The following is a 21,305-nucleotide window of genomic DNA, read 5'->3' on the forward strand; positions in this document are numbered from 1 at the left end:
CCCTACATAATTAATCTGGAAGAAAACATTGTTGGGACACACCATTGCTAAGGCTACAATAAATTCTCGTGATAGTACTTCAGTCCGAAATGACTGAAATAGATTGAACATCTGCCACAGAAAAAGTACACCTGATCAAGGACACATTTAGGCTGTGAAAATTCAGCCCTCTGCTTTCCTCTAATTTCTTAGCCATGCCTGAGAGTGAAAGGGAAAAATCAAAACCAGCTGTTTTTACAACACTTTTCTTTGGAAGAGGTGAGGAAGAACAAACTGCTTTGCATTAAGAGTTCTACTATTAAGATTTTAACAAATGCCATCAACTTACCCAGAGATCCCTCTGAGTTTGTGGAATTTTTGTCTGGTCTTTGAAACAAGGAAGCAATGTCACCTCCAAAAATCTCTGCTGAGTTTTCAATCAGAAACTGTACCAACATGGCTACCTGGCAAAGACAAGGATTTACAAAGTCAGTCTACTGATTATCTAAACAAGATGAATAATGCAATTCAAGTAATTCATCCAAAGTTCCTTTTTATTTCAAAAACATACAATTTCCTATAGAATCTTTTGTTCAAAAAGTTGTTTAGAATGTAGTAATACTTCTATATTAACTACACTTGGGGCTAGGATATGAACTTTGTGAACTGGAGAAGTGAGCCAGGCATGGCACGTTCTATGATTTTCCTTGCTATCAATAACACCTCACAGACTGCAAGGACTCCTCCTCTCCACCACATTTATTGCATACTTTGACACTGCAGGACAGCTTTAGATACAGATGAAACAGTACTATCCAACTCCAGCTGCCCCACCTTTCTTCAGCATGTTTGTCCTGAAGGGAATTTCTGCTGGTAAAACAATCACAGCTTCTCTTTCTACCCTACGTAATCAGAGTGTCTGAAATGCTCCACCAACTTGAGCATAACCGCACAGGGGAAAGGGTGAAGCCCAGATACCACTTAGCTGGCAGTGTCACTGATACTGCCCCCTTTTAGTCTTCAAAATACAGTGAGCATAAAAAAATAGTAAAAGTATAGTAAACTATTATGAGACCAAACCTATGAAAGATTACCTTCTTTGTAGACTTGCTCTCCTCCTCAGGCCCTGTAGGACTAGGTAGCCACAGCATATTGGGCGCTATGCAAAGAGCCAGGTTAAACGCATTCATCTGATTCATGACTGAATTCTGCTCAATGTGATGAAGAACTCCAAAGAGGTGTCTGAGTAAGATATGGTTGGCCTTTGGGAGCTGGTTGACCAAGCTGTTCCAGGAGTGGTAACAGAAAAAGCAGCACTGTTCATAAAAATCCATTCTTCAAATACTGGAGGCTACTTCCCAAAGCTTTTGCCTGCCCCCTAAGCTTTTGTAACAAGTTTGAGATATTATCTGATGATGAAGTAAGATACTGTCCTTTACAACATGTGTGAGTCACAGTTTCACACCCATATTGCTCAACCACTCTGCTCACAGAGCTTTCAGCAGCCAAGGAACTCATACCCAGAACTTGTGGATAGAAGTCCACAATGTCTTAACAAAACAAAGACCATCCAAAGAAGATGCAAAGAAATCCATGTCATCAGTACATGAGACAACGCCACCACCTGAGTCTCTGCTAGAGTGACAGTGCAAGGAGACCTAGGTCAAATGGCAAGGTTCAAAAACTGAGCTGAACCATTAACTAGAAGAGAATGGGAGTACTGAATGTTCCCCTTGCTGCTGATAGACTATTCTTGCTCAGGGCAGCCTTTGAAGGCAGTAAATCATATTGGAAGTGCTATTTCTTCAAACTGCCAGTATGATGACCAGCTTTATTTTGTGCACACAGAAAAAAAGTGACAATAGTTTAATTCCACTAAGATATAAGATATATATAAGATAATAGATTTAATTCCACTAAGGAATCTGGGGTATTTCTAGTGGCTGAATTATTGCAATTTATCTATTTGATTGTTCTCATAATTTGAAATGATTATCAAAAACCAAATTTCTACAGACTTTTTTTTTGTGGAATAGAAACGTTACCAAAAGACCACTGAAAGAAAAATACTTTGCTCTGTGACACTGGCAAACAGCAATAGCTCCACTGTGACCTGGAGCAGCAACAGGAGTCTCTAAGAAGATGAGTCTACAGTTACAGCCCCATGCTCCCAATTCCCCACCAAAATAAGTGTTTAAAGGCCTTACCTTTTGATAGCTTCAATCTTATGTGCCCGATTTTCTGTATCCACAGCTTCCATCCACAGTCCATGCATGTCTGAGGATAGAACACTGTCAGGTATATTTCGGAGAAAATCCTGAATTAAATATATATATGCAGAGCAGTCTGGTCAGTTTTAATTTCCTTGTTTTGGTTTCATGATTTATATAGTCAGTGTTAATTCGTATTAAGCAGGAGATAAAATGAAATGTGACACAAAAACATTTCTCCTTCTCTCTTCATTTCCACCAGGCTGTCCTCAGGGCTCCTCATTTGCAGCATTACTGAACTGTGTATACAGTTGATGGCACAAAACGATGAACCGCCAGCCTTTGTGTTTGTCCCCTCACCAGGACAGGGTTTATCTCTATTATATGAGATCAAGTACTGCTATTCAAGGCTGTCCATAGTTCTGTTTGAAATATTTCTAATCAATAAGGACTGCTGTTTTCTGAGAGGACTGTGCAAGAACTTGCATATGCCTTGCATTTTAATATGTCTGACAGCCTTTTATATTAGGGCAGCAAAAACAAGTTTTTCCACACTTCAGCTCCCAATTGGTTCTGACCAGTTTTAACAGATCAGCTTAAACCTGTCAAGAGGTTTGACTACACAAATGCTAGGCTTTTGCCTATTAAAACTTCAGTCATACCCAAGTCTTCATCCTCCACCCAACACAATGTCTCTACTCAGACTTGTTAACAGTTCCCCTTTTTACTTGCCATCTGATTAGAGGGTGAAGGTTAGAGTCTAACTGCCTCCTTTGAGTATGGCCTCTCTGTGGGCAGTGCAGAGAAGCTGCAGTCAAATGGCACTTGTCCTCTGACATAGGACTGCAGAATGTCTTAGGTTGAAAGGGACCTTCAAGATCATCTAAGTCTCCCTCCACTCTCTTCTGTGTGTCCAGAAAAGGACAAAGAGCAATTTTGCTTCTGTCATCAGAGGACTTTGAGGCCATGCGTGTGTGCAGCATCTGAATTGCTGGGTTCAGGCTCTGACACATGGATAGAGCCATGGTTACTTAGGAAGTAAATACTACAGTATCTGCTGCTGGAGGCTGTTTTGTACAATAAAGGTGCAAAATGAAAAACTGGCAATACATACCTGAATATTAAAATAATCTCCACTAAGACAGATAACTTTGTGCACATAGCCATCAGGTGAGGATGTGCCTTGATAGAAAATATTTTGTGCAACAGCCCCTACAGTGCCCTGCCTCGAATCTCCCCTCTCTCATACATGTATCTCGCTTCCTTACTAACAGAAAAAAGGTACGATTAACTGAGTTATTTGGTCAAACACACCGTGATGACAGCTGCAGCCACAAAGACTGACTCTCCATCCACCTGGACATCATCTCCAGAGTTCAGCTTCTCCTTCAGTTCCTTGCAAGTCTTGGCATTGGCAGAACGTCTGAAAATGCCCCTAGTAGAGGGACCTTCATGATACAGCAGGAACAGCATATCCTAAGAGAAAGACCAGTTACTCATAAGAACCAAACACTTCGCCCTGTTGTTTACATACATTACAACAAAATTAGTGTAAGAGTTGGTCAGCACTGAAAAGAGGATAGATATACAAGAGGTTTGTCATGACTTGACCAGCAACTAGAGTCTATCAGCTAAGTTGCAGGTACACACAGATGCTCCTATCCTTTGCCAAATGATAGACCAATGGCCTCCCATAGCAAATGAGATTCAGGCTACATACCAGCACATAGTACACTGACACTGTTCCTTCTTCACTTGTGCTGGTCTAGCTGAAGAAACCTATTGAAACGGGATGGACATCTACACAACAAGTGATACAGATTATGCGGGAGAGGATGTTTTTACCCGTGCTACTGAGTTAGAGCTGAATCATGGGCAAATGTCAATCTCCTCAAATCAGTCCTTGTAAATATTACAAATTACTTTAAATTCTTGGCTAAACACGTTGCATTTATGTCAGCAGCCTAAACTACTCCTTACCATGATTGGCTTGGGAAGAATCCCGTCAGGACAGACAGAGGACAGAGACATGCCAAAGAGTTTCTGTGGGGTGGTAGGTGACTGCAACAGAGGGATGTCTGTGGGTGCACTGGTGCTGCGCCTCAGGGCCCAGTCAATCAAGGACTTCTTCCTCTTGGTGTGCTTCTGCAGTGACTCTAAAAGAAAACATATATTCATTACACATGTGGCTGTCATTTCTACAGGTCAGTGACTGACTTGCAGCAGAGGCAGAGATCCCAGCGAATTGAGGACTTTCTATCATCCCATGGATACTAACTACACAGTTAATGAGGATGATCAGGGGATACACAGCAATTAAACCGCCTGTTCATCTCTCACTCATCAGCAAAACTCACTCACTGTTCTCAGGGAACATTACCATCTATGAAACACACATATGGCCTGCAACTGAAAGTTAATGAAGGACTGAATGTCTTCACCTCTTTAGCACCTCTGCTATTGTGTCCTGCAATCAAGTACGAGTGAGACTCAGGGATATGCATACAATGCTAGGAAGAGTTTGGCACTGACACTGAAAACAGCAAAATCTCATTCTGGTTGTAAGGCACTCCTGCAGCTCTTACCCCTCCTCAGTGGCATTGGAGCTTGGGGCCTGGGTTTCAGGACAAACTGACATTGTTTTTCCTTTGGGAGCTGCTCAAGGAAGGATGCCTCTGAGCCATCAAGCAGGAGGGTGTGATAGTGGGTTCCTTGTTGCTGGTCAGCAAAGTCCCGGAGACAGTTCAGTGAGATGCTGAATGGATGTTCGTGTCCTGCTGAGCAGAGAGGTGTGTAAAAAGCAAGTAAAGTTGCAGACGTGTAAACAACTCCAAATCTGGACAAGAGGAAGCAGTCACAGCCAATGGCTGACCCTCCAGTTGGGCCTCTAAACAATGCTGCTAGAAACCTCCATCTGAGGACTGAGGAGAACAGGATGCACTTGTGCACGTATGATCTTGTTTTAACAAGTTAAAATCAGCAAATTAAACCTGGACAGCCGCTCTCCATTAGCGGTCCTCCAGAACATCATGCAACAAACCACTGAAATAGACTTACGAGCCCCATTACACCAAAAACACACTGTAAACATTACTCCGTGCTGGAGTTATCCCACTATGACAGTCTAGGTACAAGAAATAAGACTTGAAAAATACCAATAAACACCTACAAATAAACAAATGTGCAGGGTAATGAAACCCAAAAAAAATGGTTTTCAAATGATTATGTGGTCTTTGGAGCTGCATCTCCTTAATAAGCCAGCATGCATTTCTTGGATAGCCTCAGGCTGTGTTTATTGGGTTATCACTGAAAATACAGTGTAGCACGGCGATAACTCATTTGGTGCCACTATGAAGTATGCTGCAGGACAGCAGAGTCTGAGCAACACTTAACAGCTGATACACTTATTAGAGAAGCAAGAGGCAGTTACAATTCATCTAACAGCTTGGGGCAAATTACAGTATCTCTTTGCACTGTAAAATTTCTCAGCCACATATACCTGTGTCATTTTTTCACTTGTTTCTATGGTGTTAGAATTTAAAGAAGAGAGCTCATACCAATAAGAGGGTAAGCAGGGTCATCTTTTCCTGAGATCACCCAGAGATGGTGGTCACTTGTCCTACCCTGGTGGTTGAAGAGCAGATAAGAGAAAAATGTCAGTTGAAGGGGGCCTAAATCAGGGTCCAAGAGGTTGCACTCAACTCAGAAAATAGCAGAGAAAAATGTCTAAAAGGAGCAAGGAGTAGAACAGACATGTATAGATAACTGCTGGACAGCCACATGGCTGGGAGGGAAGGCTGCTCTGAGTCACTTTGTATGATGCAGAGTGGAAGAAGAAAGGTTCAGAGGAACATACTGAGAGTCACAGGGATGAAAACCACATAATGTTTTCCTGACTGTTCACTCAGTAGGCTCTGACTGCAGAAATCTCTTGATGCATCCAGCAAAGCACTACCAGTCAAATCACTGTGCTTTTTCAGTAGTATTGGTGCACTGGTGTCCCTCACTGTACATGGAGGGCACAGAGTGTGGGACCACTTTGTGCCTCAATAGGCCAGTGCTTTCAGTGGGTGGTTCTTATAGTGCCAACTATTCCCTATCTCCCTTTACCTTGCATGCCACAGCACAGCCATCCTCATATAATGTATTGGGATCAACTGCTCTGTGAGCTGAAGAAAGATGAGAAATGATAATCTCTCTCAAGACTGGAATGCTACAGAGCATGGTGAGGCACTTGTCCACAGAATTACACATAAGCATGACACAATAGAAGTGATTTTCATACTACAGGACAAGACTTTCCAGGACTGTTTCAGCAAAATATTCCACAACCTTCCTGGGTGTGCTACAGGACATTGTAAAAGCTAACAAGCACTGTAATTGCTAGATCACGGCAATGGGAAAATCTCTGATAACACCACTTATTTGGTCACTATTCCATGGCTCTATTAATAATTCTTTGAGAAGCTAGGGCCAAGCCTAAGCAAGCATGGAAGTCCTGTGAAATCTGAAGGACGTTGTTTCATGAAGTTTGAATTTATTGTAGGAACATATGCATGTCTGTGCTTCAAGAATTTTGCAACCACAGGAGCAGATTGTTTCTAGTCCAGTGAGTATCAGTGACCTCATGGTTAACTACAGCAAACAAAGACCACCTCTGTACTGTCCCAAAATCTGAATGCTGACAGTTTCCCTAGCCAGCATCAGGCAGAGTCCCTGCAAGTCACCTACGGGAAGTCCAAGCTGGACAAGTGTCTTCTTTATCACACTCTCGGCAGTTTCTACATTGGACACGTTGACTGTGGTGGTCTAGAAATGAAAACAGAGAAAATGTAAGAAGCCATCAAGAAGGTATGAAAATCAGTTACATTTCTTGTAGCCTGAAAATTTAGCGAAAAAGCCATCGTTTATCTGTCTATCACTTGTCTTTACTAAATATTCATAGAAGACCCATGCTAATGTGAACTAGAATTGAATAATTGTTGAAGGTGATATATTATGAAAACTGTTCTTAGCTACTTATTTATTATAACGTCCAAAGGCTTCATCCAATAAAAAAAAAACAGAGGAAGTGGAGTGGTGTTCAGATACTGCATTTTATCATATTGGCACTTCACTGAAAGCAGTACCATTGTCACTGCAAGGGGTAAACATGGCACAGTACTAACAGCTCCCCTCTGAGGGGAGAGTTGCCAGAAGGTATAAGTGACCGACCAAGCTTGGTATGAAGTCTAGAAATACACTGTTAAGAGACTAGAATACATTACAGCAAATTAATTCAGAAGAACAAGCCAGTGACTCTTTCAGGATCAATATCCTCCATTTACCACACTGAAAATAAGAATTACTAGTCACTCTGGCACAAAATATCAGCAATTATGAAGTGAAGCAAAATGAAAACAGAACAGATGCCAGAGACAAAAAAATAACATTGATTTATTTATTTTTTTGTAAGGGTCTCAATATCTTTTGATTTCCCAAACTAAAATCTTCTGAATGGGCTTCCAGTAGGAAGTATGCAGCTGAACAGATGGGCACCCTCTAAACCTCCTGAGCTGAGACTTCAGTTTTAAACAAGGATAGCAGTAGCAGCAACACAGCCCTGCCTTCCCTCCACTATTTCAAGGATCTTCATGCAGCATTGGTTTGATGATCAAGTTTTTAGTTTAACTTACAGAAGAACAGTTGTCAGCATCCAGCACAAAGATCTGAAGGGTTAGGTTCTTCAGACATTCATTCTGTTTCATTTCACTGATATGCCTGAAAGTCAAAAGAAAAGGAAGAGCCCTAAGGTTTGGATGCAAGAAGTCCAAAGGACCAGCTCCTTGGCACTAGATTAATTTCAACAGTAATAACAACAGAGTAGTCATGCACTCTTACTGACTTCTTTATCTTTATCTGAGTCCCTAGACAACAAAATTCTACATGGCAGTACTGCAATACACATAGGTACATCTAGTACAGTGATGGAAGACCCCTTCGATCATTTTTGGATCATTACTGCTTTCCACAAAATCAGGAGGTAACGTCTCCCCCTCTCTATACCTGGATATTATTGGAAACAACATACAAAAACAGATTAAAAAAGAACTAACTGGAACCTCTAGATGCCTTGACATAAAATTTTAAAATCTAATAAAAAAACACCCAAAGAATCAGTGCTGCTTGTAACATTTCCACTGTGATTAGCAAAGTCAAGCCCCACCTCCAAAGGAATAAAGATACTCCAACAACATCTTCTAACACTGTTCAGCTTTTCTATCAACATCAGTTTTGCTTTAACACTGGAATTCTACATTCAGGTTTCAAAGGCAGACATTTCAAGTAGTAGCTACGCCCTTACTGTGATGAAAATCAAAAGGCAATTTGATATAGTAACAGATTTTCTCTGAGGACTGTAGAGGAATCACCCAGATAAAGAATGAAAGGTGGGTCACTTACCACAGCAATGCAGACAGACATTGTTCCTTCACCTCAGCTGAGCTGAAGATAAAAAAAGGGAGGCAGACCATCAAACAGGTGCTGAGTAGGTAACAGACTTTGGAAACCTTACCCAGTTTCATCTATATAGAGCTGTAAGTCAAAGTTCCTTCCTGCAAAGTCTTGGAACAAAAGCACAGTCCTTTCCTGCTTCTGTCCTATTTCAACAACTGACAGCAATGACAAAAAGATCCTAAGAACAAACTGGTCTATATTTCCTGCCCAGGTCAGCATGTGTTCAGATAAGGAACAAATATCTTCCTATGAGGCTGGAGTGAACTCATCTTGTGGGCCTTTATTATTTTTTCAGAGATCTTTAATTACCACTTTCTTTCTACTATTACTTCCCTCCCAATGTCTGCTGTTCCTACAAGGTTCTACTACCAAGTTGGGCTGTCCAGGTGTCATGAATTTGTGATTTCTGCTGTCAATATTCCACATCAGAACATCATACAGAACAGTGGCAGTTAAAGAGTTTGTGTTCAGGTTCTGCATTACTGCCATTTTGGGTTGCGCCCCCTGTCACAAACTTATATCTAGGGATAACCCCATGACACCAGGTCTCAGTAGCATGAAGGAAACTGAACTGGTCTTGAGTTTGGACCAAAAGACAAATGACTGTTTGCATGTCAAAGCATGAGTCCTAAGGCCAGGAATCCATCACCTGGGAGACACCATCCTGACCCTTGGACATGATGAGGTAGTAAGTGCAAAACTAGGGTACATTCCTAATTTCTTTTTCCACTAGAACAGCTGACTCAAGAAAGAAAAAGCATTAGTCTAGATCAGCTCTTTCTAGCCAAGTCAAGACAACTCCTGTAGTAAGAATGACCCTTGAAGACTGCTGGCCTCTCTGCTTCACAAAAGAGCGTGATGCAGAGAAGCCTGAACTAGCAGCAACCTGAGCTCAGTGTGGATATACCAGTTCTAGACTCAACTTTGCCAGGTTAGAATGAACTCAGGCTAATAAAAAAGATCACCTGCCTTTTGCAAGCCTTATGATCTCAGGTGCCTTTGAGATGTCATTTGGACATGATCTGGCTGCATTCTAGCTTGTTCTGCACTAGTAGTAAAAGAATTTAATCCTGGCAAGAAGCCATCTAGAATTTTTCAGTCATGTAACTAAACTATCTTTGTAATGGGAAAAAATCTTAAACTAGGACTAATCTTCAGAAATGGCTGCTGGTAGGTACTGAAATAAGCATGCTTGTAAGTTATACAATGGCACAAGCTTGTTTGCTATGGCTGATCTGGATGTGGTACACCAGGATATTCTGCAGTGGGGCCAGTCCTTGTTATAACAACAATTCCAAGGCTTGGTTCTCTAGTATAAAAGGTTCTCAAAGATCAGCCTTCAGACACTTTCTTAAGACATCTGTCTTCCACTATTTCATCTACTACCACACTGCTGAATATGAACAGTTTTTGTGAAGGATGTTTTTTGTGGTAGAGTTCAGGGCTCTGTGCTCTCAGTCATTGTTTCACTTAATACATGGAAAGCTTGGGCAGCTGCCTGGTTGTAAAGAGAGGCCTGATGGAATACCTGAATGTGACAACATAGTTGATGGTAGGCCAGCCGATAACAAACGAATTCTCAGGACTCATCTTTTTCTCTGTTACTTCACTGAGACAGTTGCCAGTCCACACTTCACTCAGATGCACTTGTTTTTTAAACTTCAGGCTGGAGGAAGACCTGTAATTCAAATTATTATTTCTTAGGTCATATTCTAATATCTGGACACCCAGTGTTTGGTCACGCCACCTTACAGCCAGCAGCAACATTAACAACCCTCCAAAACCAAGTGTCTATATGGGTATGTGGAGGCACTATAAGAAAGTTTTGCAGGTGGATTTTGTGGTTGGCAACTCCAGTCCGACAGCTATAGTTTTGGGCAATATGATTCAATAAAACTACAGGCAGGTGATGATTTGAGCTAATTATCGTCTATATTGTCTTTCCAATGATTGAAGTCACCTAAGCTCTTCATATATACGTTATATGAAACTGCAGCAGAAACAGCAAGATAAAGAATCAATTTTCTTTGCTTACTGCCTCCTGCCCTCATGCAATTTCTCCAAGAAATCCCAGAAGGAAAAGAGCAAGAACAATTAGACAGTCTTAGAGTGAAACAGTAATACTAGGAGGAATTCCTCAATGTGAAAGGAGGGGATACAACATTTTAGAACCATATTTGTAAAGAAGAGTTATTTTGATGCCTACTCCAAAAATAGCACAGAGCTTAGCTTCAGAAGCACGCACTAGCGAGAATGAGCAAGTGCAAATTCCTCTTACTTGGACTTAGCAATGATCAGCCTATCACTGAACAAGATCAAATGTCTCTCCTGAGTCTGCAAGCCCACGGTTAGCTGTACTCGCTCATCCAGGACGAAAGTGGAATCTGGGTTGCTAAAGATCCCACTTGGCAGCCCATTGTCTGAATGGGAAGAAGAGAATGTAGTTTCCCTGGAGAAGGAAAAAAAAAAAAAAAAAAAATTAAAAACCATATGACTTTATCAGCAGTTTTTCTTGCAAAGTTTTGTGATTGAATTGGTGACCATTTAGAAACAAACTGTTAGGCCAGTGCTTCTCCCATCTCTGCCCCTACTACTTTACAGCTATGAACTACATTTGCCTGCCTCTGCCCAATTAATTTCACCAGCCTCAAAAAACTGCTTAAATGTCTAAACCAAGTCTGAATAAGTCAAGCTGTTCACATATACTTTTTGAGTCATTTCTCATGCAAAAAACTTATTTCCTGCAAATGCATGTGAGCTGTGACTGGAAGTAAACATGGAAAACCCAAGGCAGTCCTTGGCTCTCAGCACTGCACAGCCTGGCATGGGGAGGGAATGCTAATGGAGACTTCCTTTTTCATTTCAGTCCATGTTTCCCATCTGCAGTGAACTGCTTGTCAATGCAAGGGCTGTAGCACAAAGAAAATGAACTGCATGTACTTAACTATTTTCAGCCATCTGATTTTGGTTTGCACGGCTATAATCCAACACCTCATTCCTTCTGCAATTGATTTAGATGTTGACCATCCTCCTGCCCTCCCCTACACCACCTCCCCTCCCCCCAAAAAAAGAAACAACACCAACCCAACAACAAAACACTAGTTGCTGCATGTTGATTGCAGACAGCAGTCACTGGGATTGAACCAGATTCTCTTTCCTATGCCCTCCACAGGTGAAAGAAACTCCATAATGTGCTTATTTCCTTGCTCACATCTCAACACTATCCTGAGCATGTCCAGGGGGGTACAGTCCTGCCAAGCTGTGCTCTGTTCCCTGGTTGCCATTGGCAGTGTTGGCATTAAAACAGGTCCCACATGGTCCTGGGTCTACCCTCACTCTGCAAGTGGGACTGTGCTCAACAAGCAGTGGTCATTTGCTGAGTCTTGTTAATAGACTGCATTTGTGTACCTGATCCTATCTGAACTTCCTACCTCTCAGAAATAGTCCTAGGTTTTTATGGAGATAGAATGAAACAGAGATCCTCCTGTCTACACAGACAAAAATGTGCACCTTTGTCTGCAGGCAAGCATGTATGTGAAAGAAGTACTCCACTTCCCTCCCAAATGCAGCTCACAGCCCACTCCCAGATGAAACAAAACAGCCTAAATGGCAAATCCAGCCCTTCCAATGGCAGTCCAGCATGCAGAACAGGGTCAGAGAGGTCTCCTGTGGAGTCCCCAGATGGGGGCTGGGTAGGGATGTGCATGGCAGAATGCCAGGATGCTCACAGGATGGATCTGCCAGTACTGGTATGCGAGGCAGCAAGCACCACGGCAGCATGTGTCCCGTTGTGCCTCCCTGAGGCAACTTCTTCCCACCCTACCTGCCCAGAAGACTCTTTCCCCATGGCTGCCTGTTCTCCTGACAAGGCTGGTGCAGCCTTCCTCTCCCTGGAGCAGCTCCTTCCAGACCTGCTCAGTTATGGACCATTTACAGTTCTGTCCCCATTAATTTAAACCAAACCACTGACTTTCAGCACAGTCTGGGCTGAGTGGATTGGCACAACTGTACTCTTTTCCAAATCAGTGTAAGATCACAGAACATAATCAGGCCCATATGGGGCATCTCTACACTGAAGTTCTCTTTCCAGCTCCTCTCAATTGTGCTTCTCACCCACATCCATGCACCACTGGACAGAGGAGACCCTCATGAACTGCTCTGCACTGGGCATCTTCTGTTTGTCTGTGATATCAGTAGTTTAATTTCTTAGAACACCTCTGTTCAGCTCTTCATACTACTGCCTGATGTGGGTTAGATGCAGACTAAACAGCGATGCATCTGGCAGCTAAATAGCTTGCTGAGCTCAGCCAGAATGGCACAGAAAGCTTGGCTCTTTTGCAGTCCAGCAAAAGAGTGGGGAATGCTTTTTTCACTGTTTGCTAGTGTAGATGACGTGCACATACACAAAGATCTTTCAGATCTATCCATAAACAAGTTGTCCTTGACACCGCTAACTGATTTTGAAAAACAACTTGGTTTCAGCCTCCATAGGCAGAAAGTGGAAAAAGGAGTCAGAGAGGTATTTTCCCTACCTGGAATGCTGTTTTGACTTGCCAAGAGCTTTAGTAATGGCAGAAGGTGTAGATCGCCTTCTTTGGACAATGGGCTTCATCTTCTGCAAGAGAAAAATAAGTTGCAGTTAGTTTGGCCACCTTGGAAGCAGATCTGCTCACTGCACTCTATGAGTTCTCTTTTTTCTAGCCAACACTTACCAAACCCCAATACTGAAAGCCATGATGTGAAACACTTCACTTCCTTACTAAAATACCTATCAGTTCTCATATACATGTGGGACACCTCAAAATTTCCTAACTTGAAGCACTTCCAGTTTTCACAGTCAGTATTCAAAGTAATGACATGAAATTAGGCAAGGAGAAAAATCATGAGCTGAGGATCAGGAAAACCTAACGCACACACCCAGCAGACTGTGGGAGGGAATGGAAATCTCATTTAAAACTGGACTGAACAAAACTATGGAGAGCATTTAATGCTACAGGGAGCCGTATTTTATGGGCTAAAGGAATGGATGACATCACAGTAGATTTCTCTATTTCTTCACTTTCCATGATATACAGATTCAACAATTGAACTGTTAACGTGTCACTCCCTCCTCTTGTAATCTCAAGACATCTGCATCTTTCTCAGCAGCACTATCCACAGTCTTCTATGACAGTGAGGAGATCGTAAAGATGAGACTTGTGACTTTGACATGACAATCATCCATATCAACACATACATATGAAGACCAGAGATCTCATTTTACTTGCCAAACAGTTTTTATTTTGTTTTGTTTGTTTTCCTGGAGAAAGATGCCAGATTTTAGCCTGGGAGACAAATACTTACCTCAGTGGCTCATACTTAGTAAGCATGGGAAAACCTGCCCCCTGGCAAATCTAAATTCAGCATTTATCTGTGTAAAAACTTTAAGTATTTTAGGAGGTTAAGAGTATTCTGAGAATTACTGATCTTTTGGCTTCTGAACATATCAAGATATTCCATATCTTAGGCATAAAAGAAACTAGGATTGCTGATTGGAGAGATGTCCTATGGAGAAAGCCTGTCTGTTAACTACATGTTTTTTACACTGTGATGAATGCAGAAATAGTTACTGGAGTAGAACTATCTCTGAGTACTTTAAACTATAAGAGTACTACCTTACATTAACTACATTAATGTAACGTTAACATGACATTCTTGCAATGCTGGGGGAAGGTATTACACCCATCTCACTGATGAAAAGGCCAAGACCAAAATGACTGCAGTGAAGTTGGGTGCTTAGCATTCAGCACATTAGAAGCACACTCCCTGCTCATTTTTTATTATAGCTACAAGGGCTCAACACATCTATATATCTGTCTCCTAGCATTAATGGAATCTCGAGAATTAAGAGCAGGTCATCAGTGATCACTTCAAAAGTTGGTGCAATTTATTCACTATGGTTCAGAATGGAAACGCGTAGCAGAGGCAGGGGTGGAGTACAGCTGCAAGGGAAGGCGCACACTTACTCGTCCCCCATTCCATTTACAAAGCACTTCTTCTGTGACAAAAGATTAAAGAATTCCACAGGCAAGACCTTTCTACAGCACAGACTGCTGATTAATGCCTGACCTGGTCTGAGTCTTCCAAAATGCAGATGGGCTTGTGAAAAACAGAGTATGGTCACATAACTCAAAGCTAGAGTGGGGTATAAAAGCAACTTTAGTAGGTCATTTCCCAATATATGAATGCTCAGCTGTGTGGCATCAGTAATGCTCTCCAAATAATTTCTTTGTGTATGAGTACATAAGTAGGCAGAGGGACAGCAGTTTCTCCTTCATTTCCTGGTATGACCTTGCCAAGCAAAGTTCTTTCTTTGGTAGCTTCACAGAGAGAACTAAATAAAAAGAACATCAACTCAGAAACATTTGTTTTGTAAAAAGAGAGTCCATACTGAAAAGGAAGATCTGCCTTACCCTGGTGCCTTAATAGGATGAAATGTTCCTACAAAACACAGCACAGCAGAGTCAGTCAGGCAGTGTCTTAGGATTTGGTTGCATGGTGGAAACACCCAAGTAGCTGTCAGCTGCAAAGGTCACTTGAATAAATTAAGTAGGCCTGCAGGAAGATCTAATGCCTCCTTGGGCCAGGGGCATTGTTGTAACATCTTCAATGGTGTTCCGATATTTTATGCAAGTGACACAGTCTTCTGTTACAAAAGATCATATGGTACCTACTGACCTCACTGTGCATAAAACAATCATTTTGGCCACCTACTAATCTTCTCCACAGTGTAAAGAGGTAAGGGGTACCAACTACATACATGAATAAGTGAAGTGTAGGAAAATATTTTCCCCAGAATAAATTTCACAGGATATATCAGAGTTGGGATTTACTACACAGCTGATGAAGTCTGTATGGATTTCTTCTTTTGACCATCAGGAATGGTTTCAGATTGTATCTGAATGTTGCCATCACTGTCCTCCAAGAAGCCTTGTCATTGCCTTTCTCCAGAGAAAGAGTAGAGGAATAATACCTTGTTCTGCCTTTCATTTCAGTAGCCAGGTATGGTGAAATGGCTGCTCGCTTTTCTTCTTCTGTTTGGGAGAGCAAAGCTGGGTACTCCATTTCAAGTAACTTCATTTGGCAAGACCTATCCAATGTAAACAACATTTCTTTAAGAAACTGCCAGGCAAGAAAAGAGTCTCCTAGCACTCCCAGTGTTCTTTCAGCACCATGTGAAAAACAACAACAACAACAACAAAAAGAATCTCAAACCAACATACTCAGGGAGCTGAGACAACATCCTCTGCCAGTCCTCAGCCCTCATATTGGGAGAAATAATTTGAAATGTAATGCAAAAGCTTTTGCAAGTCCCACGCTAGGAGAAAATGAGCTCACCTTTTCCTTTAACTATAATGCAGGACAATTATTTACTAACAGACACATGAACGCTTCAGAGGCTACTTCTGAAACAAATCCAAAGCACAGTGTTACACCAGACAGACCCTCCTTTTGCTCCTTTGCTCTTTACAGGACAGGCAGCTCCAGCATTTGCCTCCCCTCTCACTACAGGGACAAAACACAATGAGGACTTCATCAACTTTCTGGAGCAGCCACAGCCTCTTTGCCCCCCAAGAACCATTGGTGCTTGGAGGCAGCTCCTTAGTGTGGAGGTATCCTGGGTACCAGACAGCATCACACAGCATTTCCACAAAGCATTACTTTCAGATGAAGAGAACACTTTGATGTGCCCCACAGCATCAGAGCCAGGGAGTGCTTTTGCTGGAAGTCATCTCTACTCACATTAACCAGGCACTTGAATTAGAGAATCCTCAGAGGGACACAGTAGAATCTCTGCTGTTTTTTTTGCCATGGAAACAGATAGTCGTTTACCCAACATACTTGAAAGCGCTTGAATGCTTGCAACACTCCAGACCCTGTTTGTGTATTACACATCTCTGAGCTGCCAATTCTAGCTGTGTATTTCTTGGCGCTGGGAAAGTTGTGAGTCTAATGCCCCTCATTCCAAACCCATGTAAGGCCTACAGTATCGATTCCATGGGCCAGCACAAGCAGATTTCCCCCCTTCCCACTGACCTCTATACTTGAATGTTATTTTTCAGATAATTAAGGTGGGAGGGGACTGAAAAATAATGACAGCTACTTAGTACAGGCTGGATCTTCCCTCTCTCAATAGTTGGTCAAAGTCTTTATAGTGTATAATTCTATAATGTGATGGAGAGTGTAGTTGTAACAGTAAAGTAGCAAAGTCTTTGGCTGCAGTAAATGAGAACAAGACCAAACGCAGCAGCCACAGACACAAAAATGAAGGGAAAAAGGTTGCTTACCTTTGGAAAGCTTCAAGTAGGCAAGAGTATCCAGCAAGATACCCTCACTTCCACTTAAATGAGGGCTGGGAAGGGATGGATCCTGGCTCCATCCCTTCCATCACTCAGGTATACTGTGTACACCTGATCTACCCTGGGCTGGCCTTGCCTTCCCATCAGGTGCTCCATCACTCCTTCAGGCTGTGAATGAACATTTCCACTACACAGTGGAATGCTGCTATCTGGCATAGTTCATATTCAAAAAATGATTTTTTTTTTACTTTTTTTTTTTTTAAGTTTCAAGTTCAATTTTTCTGCAAAACATAAATTGAAATCTTTGCTTTATAAGCTTTGACACATTTTCAAAAATGCCACATATTTTCCATGACCACAGCAACTGGTGTAAGTTGGTAAGACTACTTCACTCTGCCAGCAGCAGCAAGAAGCTGCCTGGTCAGATTCATCTCCATCAGCCAGTGAAAAGCAATAAGGAAAGACATCTCTCTTGCTTACAGGCTGCTATGGAAGACTGTAACCTATGATGGCATGGATGTGAGATTCTGCTTCTATATCAGGAGTGAGAGATAGAAAAGATGATGGTTGACTTGGCCGTATGCAAGCCCACCACTGCCCAGTTGCAGGACCATCTGTGTGATAGCTAGATACAGATCTGGTGTTCAATAAACATTTAGATATCATATTAAGGAACATGGTTTAGTAGGGAAATATTAGTGGTAGGTGGATGGTCGCACTAGATGGTTTTGGAGGTCTCCTCCAATCTTGGTGATCCTATGACAGAACCTCAGCAGTGCCAGAGACCATGGGGCAGAGTGGGCATGGCACAAAACAAGGATGTTTTCTGAAAGAGACTTGCCTAGTAAAAAACTTTAAGATCCTTTGTGATAGGAAGAATTCTTTCAGAGTTTTCCATTTTACTGCAAGGCTCTTCCAAAGCAGTGCCTCCATAAAATGTTTGTTTCCAGTGCATCTGCTTTTCCCAAAGTAAGATTTGTCAGTTAGCATATGTCCACCCCATACACTCTTTGCTGAGGCAAGGATGACAGCCATTTCATGGACAAGGGAAGCACTGTACACTGATTTTACTAGTACTGAATCTTGTTAGAGATGAACATAGTTTAAAAATTAATATTTTACGCTAGATCAAGGATGTGCGCTCATTAGCATTGTCCATTGTGAAGAAGTCCATCTGCCCAATAACCTTGGAATTTAATTTAGAAATCATAGAAATTATCATAGAAACCATCATCATCATAGAATCACAAGGTTGGAAAGGATCTACAAGATCATCCAGTCCAACCATCTTCCCATTACCGTAGCTACAACAAACCACTAAACCATTTCTCAGAGCTCCTCATCCAGACACCTCTTGAAACACTGCCAGGGATGGCGACTTCTGGGCAGCCATTCCAGTGCCTGACCACTCTCTGAGAGAAAAAGTTCCTTCTTATGACCAATCTAAACCTCATCTGATACAACTTGTGGCCATTTCCTCGGGTCCTGTATATTGTCTGGGAGAAGAGGCCAAGCCCCTTCTCATCACAACTTCCCTTTAGGAAGTTGTAGAGTGCAATGAGGTCTCCCCTGAGCCTCCTCTTCTCCAGGCTAAACAATCCTAGCTCCCTGAGCCGCTCCTCATAAGACTTGTTCTCCAGACCCCTCACAAGTTATGTTGCCCTTCTCTGGACACGTTCCAGGGCCTTGATGTCATTTTTGCAGTGAGAAGCCCCAAAATGAACACAATACTCGAGATGCGGCCTCACCAGAGCTGAGTACAGAGGGATGATCACCTCTCTGCTCTTGCTGGCCACACTATTTCTTATACAAGTCAGGATGCTGTTGGTCCTCTTGGCCACCTAGGCACACTGTCAGCTCATGTTCAGCCGAGCATCAACCAACACTCCCAGGTCCCTTTCCTACTCACAGTCATAATCATCTAATCATCATTACCATTTAACCATCACCACTTCTGTTCTTTCATATCTGGTTGATTAATGAGCTCCTACACCAACCCTGTTGTTGTCACAAGCAGGATTTAAAAAAAAAAAAAAAAAAAAAAGAAAATTTGAAGGTGCATTTCATTACAAAACATTGTATGGAATTTAGACCAGCTTTATTTTCCTGGCTTCCCTGTGTTCAGGGGAATTAAAAGCAATATGATCAAATATAGGGAGAGAGTTAATTCAGGTGCATATGGGAATGTTAAGTCACAGCCTGAGGCAGTGATTGAGCCCCTGGTGAAGGGGAGCAGCCAGGCCTGGGAGCACAGGTGGAAGCTCCCTAGATCTCATTCAAGGAAGGATCTCTACTTACAGATCCTCTCCTTTGGAGTATTTGGTAAGCCCTGATCATCAGAAAGGGGTAAGTAATTCTTTATTTACAGGATTATGACCTTTATCTTTCTTAGGCAATTTAAAACCGGTTTAAAGCAGTTATATCTGCTAATGTCTTTCTCAACAAGGTCTATCCTTACTTCCAGCATACTGATGTTTCACCATGAGTCCTTTGCATGCTGCTGAATGGAGAAAAAGGATTGCAACCCCTCCAAGATGTCACTAATATGGCTGCAGGCTCCTAGCTTACACTTCCATGGGAAATCTGCTTCTCTCTGGGCTTTTACTTTCTGTTACTTTTTAATACGGAAAACTTGGCTCTTAGTTCACTCTCTCGAAGTTGTAAACTGAAGGTGGTTAAAGGGAGTCACATACTTTTAAAATACAAATATATTTGATCATGAATGTGGGCTCTGAGCAAACTCCATACTGACATTTAGATCAGTTAGGTAGGCTATTGTTGTTGAAGACACCAACAGAGACAGCAGACATCAGTCACAACATCTTTGATCACCCAGAGCATCACAGACAGCTCAGAGCTAATAACACCAATATTGTTCTCATTTTTGCATGGATCTCAAGAAATAATCTTCTCCTGTGAATACACAATAATATTATGTTGTGTCAGGGCAGATAGCTGATCTCTGCTATTAATCAGCTGTTCCCAGTAAACACATAAATACAGCACACGGTTATTTAGCTCTTAGGTAACATTAGAAAAATAACTTAGAAGCCATTTAAGAGTACAGAAACAATTAACTGATGGCTTGGGTTAGATCCATGTGAAAAAAATTGTTGCTGCTCTTCCACCTACTTCTGCCTTCTGTTCTGTCTCTATGTGACTGTGGGACACTTCTACAAAGTGTCTGTATAACACTGCAGTTGCATTCCAATTTTGAAAACCAGCTAAGAGACAGATAGAGAAGAAAAGATTCTTCACTGCTAAAAGGAAATCTGACATTAGGTTACAAGAATTGAAAACAACCAGGCTTGTAATTTCATTAAGCTGATTTGCATTTAAAATGAGTGTGGGGAAAAATGCTTGATTAATAACACTATAAATGTAATCTCCCTGTGATCCTCAGGTCTTTGTAAGACCAGGAGGAACATCAGGCAGCACAGTAGCCCAATGGCATGATTCACCACACAGAGAGGAATGGAAAATGAAGCCTCGGGCTATCAGCCATCCTGCACTGCCAGCACTCCCTGCCACTGCAGTTTTCCCACCTTCTCATGCACTGCACTTATATGAATGCTCTGTCCTCTGTTTTCAGCAACTGTAGGAGTGCCTCCAAGTGCTGAGACATCCCACCCCATTTCCCATATGGATGCCACGTGGGCACCCCTGCACTGCATGAGGCCTCTGCAGTTGTTCTAGAGACATTCCAGGGCAGGTGGACAGGGGAAGAGAAGCAAACCCTGCACGTTTGGAGGAAGATCCGCTGCTATACCTGGCCAAGTGAGAGCTTTCAGGACAGTTGGCTGCCTCTGCTTTTCCCTCTATATAACCCTTTTCCCTCTATATAACCCTTTCTAGCTGGTAGGTTCTAAAACACTACAGTTTTTACTCAGCTAGGCCCTTCCTTACCCTCACTCCGTATAGGTCTTTTTCAGCTTCAAAGCAGCAGCTTCAAAAACTGAGACAACGAGGCTCGTAGTGATGACAAGTAATGAGCAGGAAGGCATAGAAACATAGTAGCAGAGCTAGACTTCGGAGCTCGGTGCACCTTCTGGGAGAGATCTAAGTGAGGTCTCCTTTCTCCTCAGATCACAAGTTATTATTGTGACATTTTCACTGCAAAGAAAAAGCAGATGTGGTTCCTGCCAAGGAGTTTATCCAAAAGCACAGACAAACGAGCAGACAGAAATTAAGCAGATGAAATCTCATGGAATATTATTAGAAATTCCCAATGTGTTAAAATTTGTTATCCTCTACCTGTCTGATGAGCCTGCATGCAGCTACT

General features: G+C 42.1%; 1 protein-coding gene across 2 annotated transcripts in view; it reads right to left on the reverse strand.

The window, feature by feature from the left end:
* The window catches only part of LOC140252144 (rho GTPase-activating protein 20-like), a 33,440-nt gene that overhangs the window by 3,648 nt on the left and 8,487 nt on the right, over positions 1-21,305 (reverse strand). Inside the window, exons 2-15 of one of the 2 annotated variants that reach the window (XM_072336497.1) lie at positions 15,697-15,813; positions 13,217-13,299; positions 10,963-11,133; positions 10,213-10,362; positions 8,631-8,672; positions 7,865-7,949; positions 6,921-6,998; positions 5,747-5,813; positions 4,775-4,963; positions 4,170-4,345; positions 3,504-3,665; positions 2,187-2,296; positions 1,074-1,263; positions 329-443 (exon numbers count right to left, since the gene is read on the reverse strand). In XM_072336497.1, the coding sequence (XP_072192598.1) occupies positions 329-443; positions 1,074-1,263; positions 2,187-2,296; positions 3,504-3,665; positions 4,170-4,345; positions 4,775-4,963; positions 5,747-5,813; positions 6,921-6,998; positions 7,865-7,949; positions 8,631-8,672; positions 10,213-10,362; positions 10,963-11,133; positions 13,217-13,296 (1,615 nt within the window). In that variant the 5' untranslated portion in view covers positions 13,297-13,299; positions 15,697-15,813. The remainder of the gene's footprint in view (positions 1-328; positions 444-1,073; positions 1,264-2,186; positions 2,297-3,503; positions 3,666-4,169; positions 4,346-4,774; positions 4,964-5,746; positions 5,814-6,920; positions 6,999-7,864; positions 7,950-8,630; positions 8,673-10,212; positions 10,363-10,962; positions 11,134-13,216; positions 13,300-15,696; positions 15,814-21,305) is intronic. The other variant, XM_072336498.1, reaches the window with a different exon arrangement.

Source organism: Excalfactoria chinensis, chromosome 4 (assembly GCF_039878825.1).
Source record: "Excalfactoria chinensis isolate bCotChi1 chromosome 4, bCotChi1.hap2, whole genome shotgun sequence".
Taxonomy (NCBI): domain Eukaryota; kingdom Metazoa; phylum Chordata; class Aves; order Galliformes; family Phasianidae; genus Excalfactoria; species Excalfactoria chinensis.